Raw genomic sequence first — 20970 nt, forward strand, 5'->3', positions numbered from 1 at the left:
TGACAGACAAAATGAGAAAAAAAATCCAGAAAATCACATTGTAGGATTTTTAATGAATTTATTTGCAAATTATGGTGGAAAATAAGTATTTGGTCAATAACAAAAATGTATCTCAATACTTTGTTATATACCCTTTGTTGGCAATGACAGAGGTCAAACGTTTTCTGTAAGTCTTCACAAGGTTTTCACACACTGTTGCTGGTATTTTGGCCCATTCCTCCATGCAGATCTCCTCTAGAGCAGTGATGTTTTGGGGCTGTTGCTGGGCAACACGGACTTTCAACTCCCTCCAAAGATTTTCTATGGGGTTGAGATCTGGAGACTGGCTAGGCCACTCCAGGACCTTGAAATGCTTCTTACGAAGCCACTCCTTCGTTGCCCGGGCGGCGTGTTTGGGATCATTGTCATGCTGAAAGACCCAGCCACGTTTCATCTTCAATGCCCTTGCTGATGGAAGGAGGTTTTCACTCAAAATCTCACGATACATGGCCCCATTCATTCTTTCCTTTACACGGATCAGTCGTCCTGGTCCCTTTGCAGAAAAACAGCCCCACAACATGATGTTTCCACCCCCATGCTTCACAGTAGGTATGGTGTTCTTTGGATGCAACTCAGCATTCTTTGTCCTCCAAACACGACGAGTTGAGTTTTTACCAAAAAGTTATATTTTGGTTTCATCTGACCATATGACATTCTCCCAATCTTCTTCTGGATCATCCAAATGCTCTCTAGCAAACTTCAGACGGGCCTGGACATGTACTGGCTTAAGCAGGGGGACACGTCTGGCACTGCAGGATTTGAGTCCCTGGCGGCGTAGTGTGTTACTGATGGTAGGCTTTGTTACTTTGGTCCCAGCTCTCTGCAGGTCATTCACTAAGTCCCCCCGTGTGGTTCTGGGATTTTTGCTCACCGTTCTTGTGATCATTTTGACCCCACGGGGTGAGATCTTGCGTGGAGCCCCAGATCGAGGGAGATTGTCAGTGGTCTTGTATGTCTTCCATTTCCTAATAATTGCTCCCACAGTTGATTTCTTCAAACCAAGCTGCTTACCTATTGCAGATTCAGTCTTCCCAGCCTGGTGCAGGTCTACAATTTTGTTTCTGGTGTCCTTTGACAGCTCTTTGGTCTTGGCCATAGTGGAGTTTGGAGTGTGAATGTTTGAGGTTGTGGACAGGTGTCTTTTATACTGATAACAAGTTCAAACAGGTGCCATTAATACAGGTAACGAGTGGAGGACAGAGGAGCCTCTTAAAGAAGAAGTTACAGGTCTGTGAGAGCCAGAAATCTTGCTTGTTTGTAGGTGACCAAATACTTATTTTCCACCATAATTTGCAAATAAATTAATTAAAAATCCTACAATGTGATTTTCTGGATTTTTTTTCTCATTTTGTCTGTCATAGTTGAAGTGTACCTATGATGAAAGTTACAGGCCTCTCTCATCTTTTTAAGTGGGAGAACTTGCACAATTGGTGGCTGACTAAATACTTTTTTGCCCCACTGTATGTACTAACAATATTATATTTAGGGTTTTTAAATGCATACAATTTATTGTATGATTGATTGTAGTTATAACTATAAACTGTACTGTTAATGTATATTTCTACTATTTAACAACTTAGCAAAATACTAAAATATGCCTTTGATAATAACTATCTACTGTACATTACACCACTGTATTGAGAGCATGGTTACAGTGCATCCTCAAGTCTGTGGAACTATGCAATGATCACAGTTGTAGCTCAGTATTGTGCCTGTTTTGCCCAGAAGACATTCGACACATTAGGCTGGTCATCTATTATGTTGTAACGATTAATAAGAAGCGGCCAGCAGAATGATTAACATTGAAGTGAAGTGCCTTACAGTTGTTGTTTTATTTTCCACAGACCTATGAGGACTACTATACACTGGTATGTTGTTGTTGTTTCTGGTGTTTGGTGCTTCATGTATGAAGTGTTGAGCTGCAAGGTCCCTAAGGGAAGCAGTAGGAAAGGGCATTTTGTCAGACAGTAGAAGACCATGTTATGGGCCCCCCATGACCACATGGTCTCTAACACTGGACTGTAAGAATGTCTCTCCAGGCCATCCGTTTTGTTTGGGATGTTTTTGATGCTAGATTTATTTATATTTTTTTTATGTCAGAATTCCACTCAGAGGCAATAATCAAAATGTAGTTTTACTGAATTATCAGCTTATTTTTTAAGACCAATAATTTTTCTGAATGTAATGTACCTCAGTGTTGACTGCCAAAATGTGTTTCCAAATTCAAAGTCTAAAATATGTAAAGAAAGAATTAACATGTGTTTTTTGACAGCTTAGCTGATGTAGCTTTATGTACGGATGTTTCTTCCTTATTTATAGAACGATAACTTAAGAAGAATGGCAATCAGGCAGAAGGTTAAGCTAAGCACAAAGTAGCCCATGCACTTAAAGGGGCATTCTCTGCAGTAACAATCCACTGCAGAATGGCCCTCATGGTCAAACTGAACCCAGGTCTGTCTGCTGATATCTAGACACAGGCCTGTCATTCACTCACTGCCCTTTGACTGAACCCAGGTCAGCATGTCACTGAATACATAGAACTGAATGGTGACAATTGATCTGAAGCTTATTATTTGTAAATACACATCTTCATTTTGATCGGGCCCACTACCATGGCACAGTTTGGGTATACCACTAACATTTCAAAGAGCCACGTTTGTTCACACATTGAACAAACTGTCAGCTCTACTCATTCTATTTATATAGTTCAGATAGACGCCTCTGCTGAGATTGCCACTGTAATCTGATCATGACTCTGTTGCCAGGGGAGATGGAGGTAGTGATGGTCATAAACTGGTTAGGGATGGATCAGTGATGTCAAGCTCATTCATTGGAACTGAGTGTGAAAACTAGTGACAAATATGAAAGTCAATAAAATATTGTTACCGGTCTTTCTATGTTTTCTTTCTATTTAAGTATTTCCCTGATTGTCTCTAAACACGAATGATGGGGAAATTATACTGTATACAATGAGGTTAATGAGAATACAGTATATAATGTTCAAAGACACACCAATATAATTAATATATACAGTGCTTTCAGAAAATATTCACACCCCTTGACTTTTTCCACATTTTATTGTGTTACAAAGTGGGATTAAAATTGATTGAATTGTAATTTTTGGTCAATGATATACACAAAATACTCTGTCAAAGTGGATGTTTTTTTTTACATTTGTAAAAAACATTCATGGGAATAAAACACTAATATACACTGAGTGTAAAAAACATTATGGACACCTTCCTAATATTGTGTTGCACCCCCTTTTGCCTTCAGAACAGCCTCAATTTGTTGGGAAATGGACTCTAAGGTGTCAAAAGTGCTCCACAGGGATGATGGACCATGTTGACGTCAATGCTTCCCACAGTTGTGTTAAGTTGGTTGGATGTCCTTTGCGTGGTGGACCATTCTTGATACACACAGGAAACTGTTGAGCATGAAAAACCCAGCAGCGTTGCAGTTCTTTACACACTTAAACCGGTGCCCCAAACCCCATTCAAAGGCACTTAAATCTTTTGTCTTGCCCATTCACCCTCTGAATGGCACACATACACAATCCATGTCTCAATTGTCTCAAGGCTTAAAAATCCTTCTTTAAGTCTTTAAGAGCTTTCCACATTTGGCCATTAATCTTTAATGAAATACTCAAACTCTATCAAATTGGTTGTTGATCATTGCTAGACAACCATTTTCAGGGCTTGCCATAGATTTTCAAGAATATTTAAGTCAAAATTGTAACTCGGCCACTCAGGAACATTCACTCTCTTCTTGGTAAGCATCTCCACTGTAGTTTTAGGTTATTGTCCTACTGAAAGGTGAATTTATCTCCCAGTTTCTGGTAGAAAGCAGACTGAACCAGGTTTTCCTCTAGGAATTTGCCTGTGCTTAGCACCATTGCATTTATTTTTTATCCTGAAAAGCCCCGCCCTTAACGATTACAAGCATACCCATAACATGATGCAGCCACCACTATACTTGAAAATATGTGTTTTGCCTCAAACATAACACTTTGTATTCAGGACATGTTTTGGAATATTTTTTATTCTGTACAGGCTTCCTTTATTTCACTCTGTCAATTAGGTTAGTATTGTGGAGTAAGTACAATGTTGTTGATCCATCCTCAGTTTTCTCCTGTCACGGCCATTAAACTCTGTAACTGTTTTAAAGTCACCATTGGTCTCATGGTGGAATCCTTGAACAGTTTCCTTCCTCTCCGGCAACTGAGTTATGAAGGATGCCTGTATCTTTGTTGTGACTGGGTGTATTGATACAGCGTCCAAAGTGCAATTAATAAAACCATGCTCAAGAGGATATTCAATGTCTGCTTTTTTACCAATAGGTGCCTTTCTTTGTGAGGCATTGGAAAACCTCCCTGGTCTTTGTGGTTGCATCTGTGTTTGAAATTTGCTTTTCGACTGACGGACGTTTAGATAATTGTATCTGTGTGGTACAGAGATGTAAAATCATGTTAAACACTTATTGCACACAGTGAGTCCATGGAACTTATGTGACTTGTTACACACATTTTTACTCCTGAACTTATTTAGCCTTGCCATAACAAAAAGGTTGAACGCTTATTGACTCAAGACATTTCAGCTTTTAATTTTTTATTAATTTGTAAACATTTCGAAAAACATAGTTCCATTTTGACATTATGGGGTATTGTGTGTAGGCCAATTACCCCCAAAATCTCAATTGAATCTATTTTAAATTCGGCCAGTAACAACAAATTTAGGAAAAGTCAACGCATGTGAACACTTTCTGAAGATGCTGTATATTATTCATATTTAGACTTCAAGTAAATGTGTGTTGACTGAAACATATTGAATATTCACCAGCTGAAACACAGTATTTCATCTTCACCAGCTCATCATGGCGTCAGTGTATTCCGTCTGGATATTGTTATCTCCAGATGTCAAGAAGAACCAAGTTCATCACACCAGATCTTGAAAGCCTGGCACAGGATTTCATCACTGATTTCATGGAAGATTTCTGTAGAGATGAGACAATCTACAGTATAGTCAATGAGCTTGCTTGTTTAGGTTATTACAAAACACATACTGTATGGAATATCTAGGAATGTTTTGAGAGTGATATAAAAAGGCAGCCTGATGGTGTTCCTAAAGGAAAGATGTCCAGACCTGCACGTCCCAGTCCTGTGGGAAGAGGCATCCTCAGGGACCCTGCAGAGTGCTTCAGTCGTTCGCTCAGAGACTTCTGCACCAGGGCCAGAGTGCAGTCCTGGTGCCATACAGGCAGCTCCAGCCCCACCATGCAGTGGCTGATCCGGGCCTTCTCCTCTCCTGTCAGGAGCCCTTTCTGGTGGGCCACGTACACCATGAAGGACATGTCAATGTTCACCGCCTCCCCGTGGAGCAGCGCAGGCAGCACTTTCTGCAAAGGAGCATAAAAAGGTTCATTCCAAAGGTAAAGTTATACTGTATGCACATTTGTCGAATTGTCTTCACTTGTCAAAAATATATCTGATCATTCACACCTTCCCTGAAATCTTTCTCCCCATCCTTTCATATCCCCTCCATACACCTTTTTTTTTATCATTCACTAGTATCAACTCAGTGATCAAATCTTTACCATTTCTAGCTCAGGGCTGACTAGATGGCCAAAGTCCACCAGTCTGTCCAAGTCATCCTCCCACAGATTGGGAGCCAACTCCTCTAGCATGGTTTCTATGGCAATCCGTGTGGACGAAGAGGCAGCATCTTCCAGATCACAGCAGCCACTGATCTTGTCATGGGATTGGAAACTGGAGTCCAACAGGTACCTGCCTTTAGTCTCCAGGAGCTCAAACAGGCCCTTGTGTTTCATCAGAGCCATCTAGAACACAATGAATGATGGCTGATTTATTAGCTCCATACAGAGTTTGGAAGTAAGCCACTATCAATGGGGTGATTTAGGCTTGTAAAAAGTGCTTAACTTTATTCCTTCATATGTGTTAATTAGTAATAGTGATTAGTATAGTGTATTAGACATGTAATAGACAGCAAACAAATACAACCACACCTTGCTGTTAAGATAGCAAACAAATACAACCACACCTTGCTGTTAAGACAGCAAACAAATACAACCACACCTTGCTGTTAAGATAGCAAACAAATACAACCACACCTTGCTGTTAAGACAGCAAACAAATACAACCACACCTTGCTGTTAAGACAGCAAACAAATACAACCACACCTTGCTGTTAAGGGATGTTTGTCCAAAACAACTGTTGTCCAGATATGCCTCGAAATGCACAGCAACAGTCTGTCCTTTTAGAAAGATGACATGCTCAGTTTGTCATGTGTTAGGGTGCTTTCACGTATTCAACCCACATGCATACTGTACTCATGCTGCAATGATGAGTACCTTTAACATTTCTGCCATTCCATTAGAAACCTGCCTGCGAGGAACAGTTCGGATGAAGGTCCGGTCTAAAAATGTTGCGACCGGAGGTATGTAACTCCCCAGCTTGTTCTTACCATTGGCAAAGTTGACTCCAGTTTTGGCCCCCACACTGGCATCAATGTAGGAAAGCAGGGTGGTCGGGACACGGATATAGGGGGTTCGCCTCCGGTAGAGAGAAGCAGCTAGGCCCACCACATCCAGACACACCCCTCCTCCAATAGCAATGATGGGCTCAGAGCGCCTGTCTATGCCAAAATTGTGGACCTCCTCCAGAATCCTGGTCACAAGCTCCATGGACTTGTTCTCCTCTGTAGTGGGCAGTGGGAGGATCCTATAAAGAACATTTCTGGCCTCAAAATACCTGGTGACCTGGGAGCCATAGAGCTGATTGACTGTCTCATCAATGACAATGAAGCGTTTGATGGGCTTGGTGTTGCTTCTGAAGGCCTTGAGCTCATCCTGGTCCTCTATATGACCACATAGCAGTGTGTCATTCCCAACATCCAGCAGGTTGTGGCATTGGATCACTCTGTAGGTGAACACAATAGGGCTGACCACTGTCCAGGAGAGGCCATGTTCTGAGGTGCTCTGGAAACTGCATGAGGAGCCAGCAGAAATGGTAAGTGATCACAACAACTGTCATAGTGGCAGGTTTGAATGGATTTATAAAGCTTTACTGTATTCATCTGGCTTGACTATAAATACTGTACATACTAACCCTGCTTTGATGTTGAGTCCCTGTATACAAACGTCCCCCACCAGTGAGGCCTAGGAGCTATGGGCACACTATCTTAGTCAACAACCAACTGGTACACTCCCTAGCACTAAATGTATTGTTAAACTGGCTGAGATTGTTCTAAGAACTTTTTTATGTTTGAAAATGACATGTTCATTCTACAGAAGGGAACTGCTATGGGCAGTAAAATGACACCGAATTATGCTAATCTGTATGTGGGGGTTGCTTGAGAATAATGTGATTTTCAGCCCTAACAATCCATTATTTCGCCATATCAAGCTCTGGAAACGCTTCATTGATGACATTATTCCTTCTATTCCAGGGTACAGCAGAGGAACTTCATCAATTCCATTCCATCAATACAAGCAGTAAACATCTGCAATTCACCTTCACCTTTGATGCGAATTAAACAAGTTTTCTTGACATTTTGATAAAGAGGGAGTGTGGTGGCTTTAGCACAGACCTATACAGAAAGCCGACGGACAGGAATTCACTGTTACGCGGAGATAGCTTGCACCCCTGATAAAGAGCCTCCTTATCAGCTAATACAGTCGCATATGCAGGATCTGTAGTACACAGAGTGACTATGGCAAACAAGCCGCCTGTCTGGATGAGCATTTCAGGCAACAGAGTTACCCAGAGGAATGGCTGCATGATACAAGGGACATTTCTCACAAAGGAAAGTGGGTGTAGTCCGTGAGTGGTGGAAATGAACCTGTTAGGTTAGTCCATAGTGAAATAGGCTACTTTTGCTCCTCTAACATTAGTTACTTAATATCTTCACAGAAAATTGTTTACATTTCGCTCCTCTTTTAGCCGACATTTAATCAATGCAGGCAAACTTTTAGCAAGCTATTTATACTAAATCAGTTGCCCCTGCCCCTGCCTGGAGCCAGGCCCAACAGATGCAGCTTCAGGCTCAGCAGCCCTGTCTCCCCATCCCCATACCCCTGAACCAGCCCTACTCCCAACTGAAGAACGAGGTGAGCAGCATTGTGTTGAATGAAATGTCAGTTGGCATGATTACATGTACTGCAATGCATTGAGGACAGGAATGTGATTCTCCATTTAGGAAAAATCTCACTTGACACAGAGGCAGCCAATATCAGAGCCTTAAAGGAAGAGATGCAGACTCTTAGAGATGGAAGTCTCTCCTGTCTGAGGCAACACTGATTGCTACGCAAATAGATGTTGCACCTCCATTTAGCAAGGAACACAGCCGCCAGAGGAAAAGGAAGAGATTCCATGATGAGACCTCTCAAGAGGTCAGGACAGTGCAGCAACGGGACAGGACAGTGCAGCAATGGTGTTTCGGAACACAGTGTTTTTTTACTGCTATGGACAACATCATAAGTGACTTGGACACTAGGTTCCACACCACTGCAAAAATTGTAGAATAATTTTCTGCTGTTCTGAAAGTTGGGCAGATTAGTGAGGATAAAGTCGCTTCTTTGTGCCAACCACTGATCATGAATTCCAGAGATCTTACACCTGAGTTTCAAAATGAAGTAAGACACCTGAACACTGTATATGCTGCTACTTTCCCCCCTAACTTGTCTCCTCTTGGTCTCCTGAATGCAATTTGTAAGATGCAGCTGCAAAGCATTTTTGGAGAAGTGTGCTTTGCTTTACGTATATTTTGCACACTGCCTGTGACTGTTGCTGGTGGCGAGAGAGCTTTCAGTAAGCTAAAACTGATTCAAAAAAACAATTTGATGTCTGCTATGTCCCAGGACAAGCTTTGCAGTCTTGCCATGCTGTCCATTGAAAGTCAGTTAGCTAGAAAGCTGGACTTTAAAGACTTGATCAGTGACTTTGCTAGTAAGAAGGCTCGGCGCTGGGCTCTTGGTGGGTAAGGGCCAATGATAACTGTTAAATGGCATGGCTATGCATATTGGATCACTACACACATGATGCCCACAGGCTGAGAACAAGGCTGAGAACAGACTGAGAACAATATACAGTGGGGAGAACAAGTATTTGATACACTGACAATTTTGCAGGTTTTCCTACTTACAAAGCATGTAGAGGTCTGTAATTTTTATCATAGGTACACTTCAACTGTGAGAGACGGAATCTAAAACAAAAATCCAGAAAATCACATTGTATGATTTTTAAGTAATTAATTTGCATTTTATTGCATGACATAAGTATTTGATACATCAGAAAAGCAGAACTGAATATTTGGTACAGAAACCTTAGTTTGCAATTACAGAGATCATACGTTTCCTGTAGTTCTTGACCAGGTTTGCACACACTGCAGCAGGGATTTTGGCCCACTCCTCCATACAGACCTTCTCCAGATCCTTCAGGTTTCGGGGCTGTCGCTGGGCAATACGGACTTTCGGCTCCCTCCAAAGATTTTCTATTGGGTTCAGGTCTGGAGACTGGCTAGGCCACTCCAGGACCTTGAGATGCTTCTTACGGAGCCACTCCTTAGTTGCCCTGGCTGTATGTTTCGGGTCGTTGTCATGCTGGAAGACCCAGCCACGACCCATCTTCAATGCTCTTACTGAGGGAAGGAGGTTGTTGGTCAAGATCTCGCGATACATGGCCCCATCCATCCTCCCCTCAATACGGTGCAGTCGTCCTGTCCCCTTTGCAGAAAAGCATCCCCAAAGAATGATGTTTCCACCTCCATGCTTCACGGTTGGGATGGTGTTCTTGGGGTTGTACTCATCCTTCTATTCCTCCAAACACGGCGAGTGGAGTTTAGAGCAAAAAGCTCTATTTTTGTCTCATCAGACCACATGACCTTCTCCCATTCCTCCTCTGGATCATCCAGATGGTCATTGGCAAACTTCAGACGGGCCTGGACATGCGCTGGCTTGAGCAGGGGGACCTTGCGTGCGCTGCAGGATTTTAATCCATGACGGCGTAGTGTGTTACTAATGGTTTTCTTTGAGACTGTGGTCCCAGCTCTCTTCAGGTCATTGACCAGGTCCTGCGTGTAGTTCTGGGCTGATCCCTCACATTCCTCATGATCATTGATGCCCCACGAGGTGAGATCTTGCATGGAGCCCCAGACCGAGGGTGATTGACCGTCATCTTGAACTTCTTCCATTTTCTAATAATTGTGCCAACAGTTGTTGCCTTCTCACCAAGCTGCTTGGCTATTGTCCTGTAGCCCATCCCAGCCTTGTACAGGTCTACAATTTATCCCTGATGTCCTTACACAGCTCTCTGGTCTTGGCCACTGTGGAGAGGTTGGAGTCTGTTTGATTGAGTGTGTGGACAGGTGTCTTTTATACAGGTAACGAGTTCAAACAGGTGCAGTTAATACAGGTAATGAGTGGAGAACAGGAGGGCTTCTTAAAGAAAAACTAACAGGTCTGTGAGAGCCGGAATTCTTACTGGTTGGTAGGTTATCAAATACTTATGTCATGCAATAAAATGCAAATTAATTACTTAAAAATCATACAATGTGATTTTCTGGATTTTTGTTTTAGATTCCGTCTCTCACAGTTGAAGTGTACCTATGATAAAAATGACAGACCTCTACATGCTTTGTAAGTAGGAAAACCTGCAAAATCGGCAGTGTATCAAATACTTGTTCTCCCCACTGTATATCTCAAAGTAATGGCTGGATTGCCATAAAATGTGTTGTGCACAATCAAGACCCCAAGTGGAAGAAACCTATTGATTTGGTGACCACTTGACCTTTCCTCTAGCGCCACCATCAGGCCTTTTCATTTCCATTTTGTTTTCCATTTTCCATTTCGACTTTTACAGCTGATTATTTTCTATTTGGTATGTATACTTAGTTTAAAAAATCTGCTGCTGATTTTATTATTTTGTTTGTTATATCATTCTATAGATGATAATGATAATTTATTTTAATTGAAGAGGTTAATGTATATTTAAGTTTTATTTATTTAAAGTTATTCATTAATGTTAAGAGAATTTTCCATTCAAGATTTTTACCATTTAAATTACATTTAGACTGTAAAAGATGGCCTTTAGCACATTTCTTATAGAGGGTATCAGTCTTGCATCAAATAGTGAATTCCACTGTATGCAGAATGTTGCATGCATGTCTGCACAGTGTTATATATTCACAGCTCACTGTCAGTAAATATCGGACAGTAAATATTGGACTACAAGAGAGTTGCAAGCCTGCAAAGGTGGAGTTATTTAAAGCTTTGAATGGGTCAATTGGGTTCTGTTGGTGTGTGGTTACAGCAATTGCGCAGTGTTGATGTGGTGGTGGGGTGTCTTTTCATGGGGCCCAAAATCCCTGGCGGCGCCCCTGCCCCTGACCAATGAGTTCAATGCCTTCTTCAATACTCCCCACTTCGCAAACAGTTCGACCACATCATTAAAAAACACTGGCACATCTTGAGCACTGATCCACAACTGGAAAAGACGTTTAAAGAACCCTCACGAGTAGTCTTCAAACGCGCCCCAAACATCAGCCAACTGGTGGGGGGGTCTGATCTTCCACCGGTGCCACGTAGCACCTTCCGAGACAATGTGCTGGATGGTAATTACATATGTGGTAGATGTAGGTCTACCCAGTGTAACATTACGAACAAATGCACAATGTTCAATCATCCTGTCACGGGCAAGGGCATTAAGATTAAGGGCATCATTACGTCTTCCACAAAATATGTGGTATACCTGATCAAGTGTATTGGTGGTCTATGCTATGTAGGAAAAACGAAACAAGCTCTCAAAACAAGGAAAGCAGAACACATGAGTAATATCAGGACTTTTGACCAGAGAAACACTGTGGCTGCACATTTCATGGAGGCTCGTCACATCATCAGCTCTCTGAGATACTTTGGAATCAATCATGTTAAGACTCAAAGGATGGGGGGAGATACCGATAATCTATTACCGAGAAGAGAACTGTATTTGATTCACAGTTTGTCCGCCATGTCTCCTAAAGGTCTGAACCAAAACACCGTTCTAAAATGCGCACCGCACATGCAAGCGGTTTCATTGACAGAAATGGAAATATTAGTAAGAAAAAGCGGGGATTTAAAGATACAACAACTATCATGGGTTGCTAATATAATTAGGATAATGCCTTTGGCTGCTAGACAATGAAAGAAAGAACTCATATGGCAGGCAAAAACCTGAGAAAAAATCCAACCAGGAAGTGGGAAATCTGAGGTTTGTAGTTTTTCAAGTCATTGCCTATCGAATATACAGTATATGGCGTCATATTGCACTTCCTAAGGCTTCCACTAGATGTCAACTGTCTTTAGAACCTTGTTTCAGGCTTCTACTGTGAAGGGGGAGAGAATAAGAGCTGTTTGAACCAGGTGTCTGGCAGAATACCATGAGCTCAGTCAGGCGCACGCCCGTGAGAGGTAGCTGCGTTCCTTTTCCTTTCTAAAGACAAAGGAATTGTCCGGTTGAAACATCATTGAAGATTTATGATAACAATATCCTAAAGATTGATTCTGTACATCGTTTGACATGTTTATACGAACTGTAATATAACTTTTTGCGCTTTTTGTCTGAACTAAGCGATCGCGCATTGAGCATTTGGATTACTGGGCTAAACGCGCGAACAAAAAGGAGGTATTTGGACATAAATTATGGACTTTATCGAACAAAACAAACATTTATTGTGGAACTGGGATTCCTGGGAGTGCATTCCGATGAAGATCATCAAAGCTAAGTGAATATTTTTAACGCTATTTCTGAGTTTTGTGACACCTCTCTTGGAGTCTGTTTCTGAGTTTTGTGACACCTCTCTTTCCACCTCTTGGAAAATGGCTGTATGTTTTTCTGTAACTTGGCGCTGACCAAACATAATCGCAAGGTGTGCTTTCGCCGTAAAGCCTTTTTGAAATCTGACACAGCGGTTGCATTAAGGAGAAGTTTATCTATAATTCCATGCATAACACTTGTATCTTTTATCATTGTTTATTATGAGTATTTCTGTAATTTGATGTGGCTCTCTGCACTTTCACCGGATGTTTGTTTGAGACAATGCATTTCTGAACATAAAACACCAATATCAAATGAGGTTTTTGGACATAAAGATTAACTTTATCGAACAAAACACAAATGTATTGTGTAACATGAAGTCCTGTGAGTGCGATCTGATGAAGATCATCAAAGGTTAGTGATTAATGTAATTGCTATTTCTGACATTTGTGAGCCCTCTCCTTGGCTGGAAAATGGCTGTATGGTTTTCTGTGACTAGTGCTGACCTAACATAATCGTTTGGTGTGCTTTCACCATAAAGCCTATTTGAAACCGGACACTGTGGCTGGATTTACAAGAAGTTTATCTTTAAAATGGTGTATAATACTTGTATGTTTGAGGATTTCTGTTGTTTTGAATTTGGCGCCCTGAAATTTCACTGGCTGTTGTTGAGGTGGGACGCATTTCCCAGAGAGGTTCTTAAGTAACAGGACACATAGTGATGCTAATCATAGGCCTAAGCGTCTCAAATCAAATCAAATTTTATTTGTCACATACACATGGTTAGCAGATATTAATGTGAGTGTAGCGAAATGCTTGTGCTTCTAGTTCCGACAATGCAGTAATATCCAACGAGTAATCTAACCAAACAATTCCACAACAATTACCTTATACACACAAGTGTAAAGTCTTCCGGTAGATGGAAAGTCTTTCCTAAAACCTCAATTAAATGTTAACTAGCTACAAAAGTAGCCTATGCCTACCTATCAGAATGATATCATGATGATTATTTCCATCAATCCAGTGGCCATTTCTTTTGCAAACTCCATCTCATGTGCTACAGAAACACTGCTAATCAAACAATGGTGCTAGGTGCCTGAATTAAATGTCTTAGATTTTCCCCAGACCTCAAAAGTGGTATCCTGATGTGGTTTAAGCATTGTTATGGACTTAGAACATACAATGTTGTTGTTTTTCTGAAAATAACGAGAACCTGGAAAAATAGGGGAAAATCCGAAACCTGTGAATTTCTGACTCAGTTTATGTTTTAATAGTAGGCCTACTATTAGTCTACTACACAGCACAGCTTGGGTTGGCCTGAATGAAAGATCAATATGGGATTTATCATTTTAGATCATTCTGACCCTTACGAAAAAAGATTGTAGTCAGAGTGCAGGATTACTGCAGTACACTGTAGTATAACTGTAGTTGGATTGCACTATATCTGCAAATACTGCATCCAAAATAACAGTGTTTTTTACTGCAGTAATTTTGCAGTATAGCTGCAGTTATACAGCAATTATTCTGCAATTACTGCATCCAAAACACCACTGTCGACTGCAGTTACTGCACTTTTACTGCAATTTCAAAACTGCAATCTTTTTTTATAAGGGGAGTGAGTGTATGTCACTGTTTCTCATAGAACTTTTCATATAGGGCGCCTTTCCTTCTTGGGTGGGCCATTCGGAAACATTTTGGCAAAATTAGAGTATTCCCATTTCTCCAGGCACCTCTACAACACTGGATTCGTCCTGCCATCCAGGGCTCCACTTGGTCATTTTGCACATACGTATATATTATATTTTCTGTAACTACTACAGTATATGTACCCATCTCATTGATATCAAATTATTAGAGGTACATGCAGCTTACCGATCACTGTACCTGTACACAGCCCATCTGTAAATAGCACACCAACTACCTCATCTCCATTTTTGTTTTTGCTCTTTTGGACCCCAGTATCTCTACTTGCACATCATCATCTGCACATCCATCACTCCAGTGTTAATGCTAAATTGTAACTATTTCACCACTATGGCCTATTTATTGCCTTACCTCCCTAACCTTACTACATTTGCACACACTGTACATAGATGTTTCTATTGTGTTATTGACTGTACGTTTGTTTATCCCATGTGTAACTGTGTTGTTGTTTTTGTCGCACTGCTTTGCTTTATCTTGGCCAGGTCGCAGTTGTAAATGAGAACTTGTTCTCAACTGCCTACCTGGTTAAATAAAGGCTAAATAAAAAAAATTAAAAACATAAATTGTTTTTGAAATAGGTCTCTGTAATTATATCTATGGCCACCGTGCATCCTGCATGGGAGGATATTCCAACACTTTCCAACACTTTTTTTTTTACTGTTGCCTAGGTTTGAACTACCAATTTGTATGTATATAATCATTCATGTCTATATGTACCTCTGTGATTATGATTGACTATGCGCAAAAGTATATTTAATTGTTTCCACATCCACCATGGTCATGTGAGGTGAAATGTGTATATTTTGGAATGTGAGCACTCAGTATGTTTGACCTGACGAAGATTGACAGATTCAGGTTGGATATTCGATGGATAGTTTTCCTTACGTCCACCAACAGCAGTTAAGGACCGTCAACATAGTGACAAATCAAATTTTTCAAATTTCAATAACTCTTTAACCCTTACTCCTAAAACGTTAAAAACTGGTTCTAGCTAACCCGATGGCATAGACACACATTGCATTTTTTTTTTTTGTAGATTTACATCTCGCACTATTTTAAAATATTAATTTACATTTTCACATTTCAATAGCTCCTTGGTCATGTGACCTACTGGACACAAACAAGGTTCAGAATGTACGCTCAGTGGGCCTACACATTGCACACCCTTTAGTTTGTCCATTTTCATCTCACACGTTTTACATTACTTTTTCAAACGTTCAAATTTCAATAGCTCCTTAATCATGAGACCTACTGACCTTAAAGATGGTTCAGAATGTCCACTGACTACCCTTCTAGAATGCACACACTTTAGTTTGTCCATTTTCATCTCACACGTTTTTACATGAATTTTTCAAACTTTCTAATTTCAATAGCTCCTTGGTAATGTAACCTACTGACCTCAAACTACTTTCAGAATGTCCATGGACTGGCGGAGATGGGCGCAGCATGGCATCCAGTGCGGTAACGCGGCCGATCCCAGAGAAGCTGGCGGGAGCCCTGGGGAGAGTTCTCTTTTCTTGAAGAGAATGGAATGGGTTCTCCCCGAGAGAGGGGCCCAAGCCCTGGAAAGCATTGCGGTTTCGGCGGCATCCGGTGAGCTCTCCCTGGCCTTTGAAAATCTGGGGGAGAGGGTGTAAATCTCACGCCGGGCTGTACCCATATCCGTGGCAGGTCTCCAAGGTGAACAGCATCTGGCATGTTCTAACAATGTAGGTAAGGGAAGTTGGCAAAAAAAGATCCGTAACTTCGGGATAAGGATTGGCTCTAAGGGCTGGGTCGGTTGGGCTGGGGTGCGAAGCGGGGCTGGGCTCGAGCCGCGGCTGGGGGAGCAGTCGCTCCGTAGCCCTCCTCTCGCCACCGTTGGAAGTTTGTTGTGCGGCCCATCTCGTGGTCTCTCGTGTGTGGTCTCGCAAGGGGCTGCGTGTGGGGATTCGTTGGGGTGGTGTCTGTCAGTGTGCCGAACGCGGACCGGTGGGGGGGTTGGGTCCGGTGGTTGGCGGCGGCAACTCTGGACGCGCCCTTCTCGCGGATCTCCCCAGCTATGGCGTTCGCCGGCCCCACACATTGTAGGTGGGGAGGTCTCCCCTACGCTCACTAGACTTGAGGCGGAGACTAAACCCATTGGCCCCGCAGTGATAGGGTATTGCATGGATCTGGCTCATGCCTTACGAAATGGGGAGAGGTATCTCCAGCTTGTCTGGGGAGGGAGTCCTACATCTGATGTGGGTAGTACCATCCACACCTATTGATTTGCTGCGGAACCATAAAATGGACGGAAGAAGCCTAGGTTCCCACTGGGCACGGATCACTGAATGTCAACTTGATGACCTGTCGCGGTCGCACTCAAATCACCCGTGGGGTGACTGTGACCCCCTCATGTCAAAGTGAGGAATATTGATGAAGCGCTGGTAAAGCATGGTTCCTATGGCTCTGTCCCGGAGGGCTGACTGTGCAAGAAAATGATTGAAAGGGGATGATTATTTTCTGTTGCTTCTTCCGACACCCGGTCGATGGTGCCGCTAGATACTGCAATGGGTATTTGGTTCTCAAGCCTATAAATATTGCGCTGGCACTTGATGTTGATTGGGTGTAAAAACCCAGTTAAAGTCTGCTGAAGGTTAGTAGCGGCAACTGATGTCCAGTTTGTTGAACAAAAAAGCCTCTGATGATACCACTGGGCGTGACTCTAATGGATGTCAATTTGATGATATCTGACCGTAGCATGCTACCCTTCGCGGTCGCACTCAAACCACCTTTAGGGTGGCTGTGACCCCCTCATGTCAAAGTGAGGAAAGTCGATGAAGCGGGGGTAAACGGCGGGACATAATTAATAGTCTCTTGAGGTATCTTGCACAGATATTTGTAAATTATTTTGTACATAATGTTTCTGCAACCGTATCTTACGGCAGAAAAGAGCTTCTGGATATCAGGACAGCGATCACTCACCTCGGATTAGACAAAGATTTTTTCAACCACAAGCAAGACTCACATGATATTCTCCAAACACCCAGCAGGGCCAACATCCCAGTTATTCGCAAGAGGAAGCGACGCAGGTACAGAGGACGGATGCCTCGTTAGGACCCGCAGAAGGCGAGCAGGATGCCTCGTCAGGACCCGCAGAAGGCGAGTAGGAATGCTGCCGTTACTGTCAATATTACTCGCCAACGTGCAATCATTGGACAATAAATTAGACGAGGTACGATCACGAATATCCTACCAACAGGACATCAAAAACTGTAATATCCTATGTTTCACGGAATCATGGCTGAATCACGACATGGATATTCAGCTAGCGGGATATACGCTGCACCGGCAGGATAGAACAGCACACTCCGGTAAGACGAGGGGGGGCGGTCTGTGCATATTTGTAAACATCAGCTGGTGCACGAAATCTAAGGAAGTCTCTAGATTTTGCTCGCCTGAAGTAGAGTATATTGTGATAAATTGCAGGCCACACTAGTTGCCTAGAGAGTTCTCAGCTATACTTTGTTTATTTACCACCACAAACAGATGCTGGCACTAAGACCGCACTCAGTCAGCTGTATAGGGAAATAAGCAAACAGGAAACCACTCACCCAGAGGCGGCGCTCTTAGTGGCCGGAGACTTTAATGCAGGGAAACTTAAATCAGTTCTACCAAATCTCTATGTTAAATGTGCAACCAGAGGGGAAAAAATTCTAGATCACCTGTACTCCACACACAGAGACGCGTACAAAGCTCTCCCTCGCCCTCCATTTGGTAAATACGACCACAACTCTATCCTCCTGATTCCTGCTTACAAGCAAAAATTAAAGCAGGACGCACCAGTGACTCAGTCTATAAAAAAGTGTTCAGATGAAGCAGATGCTAAACTACAGGACTGTTTTGCTATCACAGACTGGAACATGTTCCGGGATTCTTCCGATGACATTGAGGAATACATCACATCAGTCACTGGCTTTATCAATAAGTGCATCGAGGATGTCGTCCCCACAGTGACTGTACGTACATACCCCAACCAGAAGCCATGGATTACAGGCAAAATTGGCACTGAGCTAAAGGGTAGAGCTGCCGCTTTCAAGGTGCGGGACTCTATAACCCGGAGGCTTACAAGAAATCTCGCTATGCCCTGCGACGAACCATCAAACAGGCAAAGCGTCAATACAGGGCTAAGATTGAATCATACTACACCGACTCCGATGCTCGTCGGATGTGGCAGGGCTTGCAAACTATTACAGACTACAAAGGGAAGCACAGCTGCGAGCTGCCCAGTGACACAAGCCTACCAGACGAGCTAAATAATTTCTATGCTCGCTTCGAGGCAAGCAACACTGAGGCATGCATGAGAGCATCAGCTGTTCCGGATGACTGTGTGATCACGCTCTCCGTAGCCGACGTGAGTAAGACCTTTAAACAGGTCAACTTACACAAGGCTGCGGGGCCAGACGGATTACCAGGACGTGTGCTCCGGGCATGTGCTGACCAACTGGCAGGTGTCTTCACTGACATTTTCAACATGTCCCTGATTGAGTCTGTAATACCAACATGTTTCAAGCAGACCACCATAGTCCCTGTGCCCAAAAACACTAAGGCAACGTGCCTAAATGACTACAGACCCATAGCACTCACGTCCGTAGCCATGAAGTGCTTTGAAAGGTTGGTAATGGCTCACATCAACACCATTATCCCAGAAACCCTAGACCCACTCCAATTTGCATACCGCCCAAACAGATCCACAGATGATGCAATCTCCATTGCACTCCACACTGCCCTTTCCCACCTGGACAAAAGGAACACCTATGTGAGAATGCTATTCATTGACTACATCTCAGCGTTCAACACCATAGTACCCTCAAAGCTCATCATGTAAAAACGTTTGAGATGGAAATGGACAAATTAAAGACTGTGCAATATAGAAGGGTAGTCAGTGAACGTTCTGAACCTTGTTTGGAGTCAGTAGGTCACATGACCAAGGAGCTATTAAAATTTGCAAGTTGGAAAAATTTATGTTAAATCGTGTGAAATGAAAATGGACAAACTAAAGGGTGTTTAATGTATAGGCCCAATGAGTGTACATTCTGAACCTTGTTTGAAGTCAGTAGATGCCATGATCAAGGAGCTATTGAAAATTGAAAGTTTGAAAAATGTATGTAAAAAAGTGTGACATGAAAATGGACAAACTAAAGGGTGTGCAATATAAAAGGGTAGTCCATGGACATTCTGAACCTTGTTTGAAGTCAGTAGGTCACATGACCAAGGAGCTATTGAAATTCAAATGTAAAACAAGTTTGTATTTGTTTATGCTCCCTAACTAATTAAACTAGGAATACAAAATGCTGCTCACATTTCCACATGTTTATTAGCTTTGCAAAGCGAATTAATGTCCAAATCGTAAAATAAGACATGTGCAATGTTGTGCGCAATTTTTCCAACGTCATGACACTTATTTGGAGTGTGTGGCTCAAGTGATTTGAAAGCTATTGAGGTTTGAAAGCACGAATATCCGTTGAATATCCACCTGAAACTGTCTTTACCTTGGTCGAAGATTGTTGTTAATAAAGTAGTGAATTGGGGGCATAAACAGTGAGCGGGCCTTCCTTAGCCCAGCACCTAAGTTAAGGATGTGCGTATGACCACAAACTTTTCTATAAATACGCACTTAACATCTAAAGTCTTTAATGCACACAATATTATGACACTTACACTGTCAACAAGAACATAGACTCCCAGCAGGTTAGTTGGGATGCAAAGTAAAGGTGTACAGACAAAATTACACACTGTTAAACAGCTTTTCTACTGTTGGTCTACTAGTCTACTGTACACCGACGGTTAAACAAGCTGAAATGTCAGCTGTGCCCAAAATAGAAAGATATCCCATGTCTTCCAGTTAACTGAGTCATTTATGAAAAGGACCTCTGACCCACATTGAGGCAACAAATATAAAAAATCTTATGAGATGAAAATATTCCCTCTTCTAAAATAACATATATTGTTTAAATCAACATTAATCAAAGTATTAACTAATTTGATTCCTAAGATTTGGAACCAGAAGTATACTCCCCTTTTTTTTACACTGCCATTCAGCAAGATGATCTGTCATGCTTATGAGACGTGTTAAATCTTTCCTCAAAAAATATACAAAATGTAAATACAAAGTATAACCTACTACTCACATTTTAGCAGCTGATAACCGTCCCTCCTTCTGAGTCTGTCCACCAGTCTGTCTGCTCCATGCCCCGTTCACTTGCAGCAGGCTGTACTCTGTTTGTTGGCTCGTGTCACTATCAGAGTTTTCATGTGATTTTATGACCTGAGTATTTACTGAGTGGGATACAGTTGGTTCTGTCATTTTGGAAGGATATGCAGTGCGTCCCAATTCTCTACCTTTCTCCTGTAGTGTGCACTCGGTCTCTCCTCCCCTTGTAACTAGGGGGGTGGGAAT

The 20970-nt window shown here is 42.2% G+C and overlaps 1 protein-coding gene across 1 annotated transcript; it reads right to left on the reverse strand.

Moving 5' to 3' along the window:
- Positions 1-4629: 4629 nt before the first annotated feature.
- LOC139543255 (2-epi-5-epi-valiolone synthase-like) lies at positions 4630-20956 on the reverse strand. Its single transcript, XM_071349502.1, has 5 exons — positions 20702-20956; positions 6407-7040; positions 5632-5874; positions 5181-5433; positions 4630-5031 (listed from the first exon to the last, which is right to left on the reverse strand). Exons 1-5 carry the CDS (start codon positions 20875-20877, stop codon positions 4955-4957), a joined length of 1383 nt encoding a protein of 460 aa, XP_071205603.1. The 5' UTR covers positions 20878-20956; the 3' UTR covers positions 4630-4954.
- Between the last annotated feature and the right edge of the window lie 14 nt (positions 20957-20970).

Source organism: Salvelinus alpinus, chromosome 17 (assembly GCF_045679555.1).
Source record: "Salvelinus alpinus chromosome 17, SLU_Salpinus.1, whole genome shotgun sequence".
NCBI lineage: Eukaryota > Metazoa > Chordata > Actinopteri > Salmoniformes > Salmonidae > Salvelinus > Salvelinus alpinus.

Excerpts from the sequence above, each read along its gene's own strand:
- LOC139543255 (XM_071349502.1), bottom strand. The coding sequence starts at position 20,877 with ATGACAGAACCAACTGTATCCCACTCAGTAAATACTCAGGTCATAAAA. Across the intron at positions 7,041-20,701 it reads CGGTTATCAGCTGCTAAAAT|TTTCCAGAGCACCTCAGAAC; the intron begins GTGAGTAGTAGG and ends CTCCTCATGCAG. Across the intron at positions 5,434-5,631 it reads TCAGCCCTGAGCTAGAAATG|AAAGTGCTGCCTGCGCTGCT; the intron begins GTAAAGATTTGA and ends GCTCCTTTGCAG.